The 2,500-nt window shown below is 37.2% G+C and overlaps 1 protein-coding gene across 1 annotated transcript in view; it reads right to left on the reverse strand.

Annotated features, from left to right (window-relative positions):
- Positions 1–423: 423 nt before the first annotated feature.
- The window catches only part of LOC122266962 (putative neural-cadherin 2), a 101,096-nt gene continuing 99,019 nt past the window's right edge, over positions 424–2,500 (reverse strand). Inside the window, exons 23-24 of the mRNA XM_086551760.1 lie at positions 1,491–1,631; positions 424–1,169 (exon numbers count right to left, since the gene is read on the reverse strand). Of these exons, the coding sequence (XP_086407886.1) occupies positions 751–1,169; positions 1,491–1,631 (560 nt within the window). The 3' untranslated portion in view covers positions 424–750. The remainder of the gene's footprint in view (positions 1,170–1,490; positions 1,632–2,500) is intronic.

A 2,500-nucleotide genomic window follows, 5' to 3' on the forward strand; every position in this document is an offset into this window, starting at 1 on the left:
ACCAACACCATCATCATCAGTCAATTACAATCTGCCATAGATTATATATATATATATATATATATATATATATATATATATATATATATACATATACATATATAAGTTCCACAAGGTAATCCACTGTGTTCCTCTCTTATTCCTTAATAATCTGTTTCATAATACCTTTTTATCGTTAACGTGTCACGAAACACAAAAAGCATAAATCAAGACGTACAGGGCGCCACAGAGAGGCATTGTATTCTCCCTGGGAATTGCAATGGTTCGTTACCTTTGCTCCTCTTTTGCTAAAACCCGGGCTACGCCTTCGGAGATTGTGGTTCATATTCACAGGATCTCCAAATAATATGGATATGGACGATTAAAAGATTTGATTTTGTTAAAGAGTTTCTTATATCACTTTACAAGAGTTCTTTGGTCGGCAATACATAGTAATAAGAAAAGAATCAAAATGATGGACTGGTAATTGTCCCAGACACTGACTTAATTTATTTTCTACCTACCTTTTCTTAGACGTACAGACACAATAGAAACATGTAAAAACGTTCTTACTTATTCTCTGCGCATGATAGTATATACATATGTACAGCAGTATGAAAATCACATCATATATTTACATATTTATAACAGATACGTCATTAGAGCACTTCTATAAAACACATGTACTTTTTTCTTTTGTATCTTATTCACTCTGTTTCTATTCTTACTTGAGCGAGGTGTCAGGAGTCGAGCAGTCGAGGCAGCAGCCTTTCAGCAGGAGGTAGTAATTTCCTGCTCGCGCTGAGGGTCCGAGACTCGTCCTGAGGGCTGCTGAAGGGGAACGCTGACGCAGCCAGGGCAGTCCTGGTGGTTCTTGGTGCAGGAGCTCTTGTAACCTGAGTCGACCCGCGGGCAAGGACCTTGAGTAACAGCGACTACCGAGACCGTGTGTCCGGGCGAGATGCTGGGGCGTCGGGCGCGAGGAGGAGGCCCCGAGGAGGACATGAGGACCTTCTCGGTCTTTTTCAATATCGATTTGACCGCCGGACGCGCCTCGGGGTTGCCGTGGGATTTGTGCAGCGCCGGGGATCTCGTCGCGTCCGGGAGGTTCTTCAGGAGGTCCATCACGTCCAGGAATGCTGGCACCAGTTTCTTGACGCTCGCCTCGTCGCCCTGGTCTCCACGGTGGCCTGGTGATGAAAGGGATGTTATCACATGACTTCCTGTCAGCGGAACTGATACGTAATTTGGCAATGTCACGCACGTTCCCACACACACACTTGGATGCTGTTGGTGTGTATGAGAATCCAACACTGAGACAATACTATACTTCTGGGGATGAAATTACAAAGTGCAATTATCATGCGCCCGCATGCTCGTGCAAGTTTTTTTTTTACCGTTAAGAAAAAAAGGAATCATGACGGCGAGATTGCAAACAGCCACGAAATCGCAATTTCTAGGCAATCTTAAAAAAAAAAGAGTACATAACACGACCTGAATGACTCGACTACCTGAAGACGTGGCTGAGGACAGGGAGCCGGACGACGACCCATCCCCCTCGTAGGCGTAGGCACGAAGGTCGTCCCTCGGTAGGATAGGATTAGGGGTTATAATGGCAACCCCTCCTGGCAGCAGCACGGACGAACCTCCTGCTATCGAACACAAGTCTATAAGTGATTTTTTTTTCTGAAAACGTATTGTTACAATTTTTTTTTTCTTATTGTGATAATTACTTTGTCATGATTACTATAGGTACTGTTATTACTGATATACTAATTAGGGTTTTCATCTTCATTGCTAATATAATCTTTACCATTGTCCTTAATCATATCATTATCATTTATGTCATTAATAATAATGACAAGACTGATACTATAGTAGTACTACTAACACTTCTTTTCATTATTATTGTCGCTATTACTACTAGTAGTAGCAATGCTGTTCCTACTACTAGTACTATCATCATCATTATCATCATAATTGTCATCAGTATTGTAATTATTTGTATTCTCAACATTAATCATCATTATTATCATCATCAACGTCTGTGTTATTATAATTGATATTAATATTGATAATGCTATTACTGTCATTATTACCATCATCATAATCATCATTCACATTATTACTATCATGATCATCGTCAGTTTTATTACTACAAGCATTACCGTTGTTGTTAACATTATCTTTTTCATTCCTATTATCATTATTAACATTGATATTATCATTATCATAATGGTCATCATTATCATCATTATCATTGTAATTGTCGTTATCCTCATTATCATCATTATCGTTACTATCATTGTTATCATTATCATTATAGTTGACATTATTATTACTGTTTTATTACTATTAGCACATACGCACACACATATGTATATATATTTACATATATAAATATGTATGTGTAAATATATATATATATATATATATATATATATATATATATATATATATATATATACATATATACAGTATATATATATATATATATATATATATATATATATATATATAT

This window comes from Penaeus japonicus, unplaced genomic scaffold (assembly GCF_977035675.1).
Source record: "Penaeus japonicus unplaced genomic scaffold, GWHDUDI00000001_assembly GWHDUDI00000025, whole genome shotgun sequence".
Taxonomy (NCBI): Eukaryota; Metazoa; Arthropoda; class Malacostraca; order Decapoda; family Penaeidae; genus Penaeus; species Penaeus japonicus.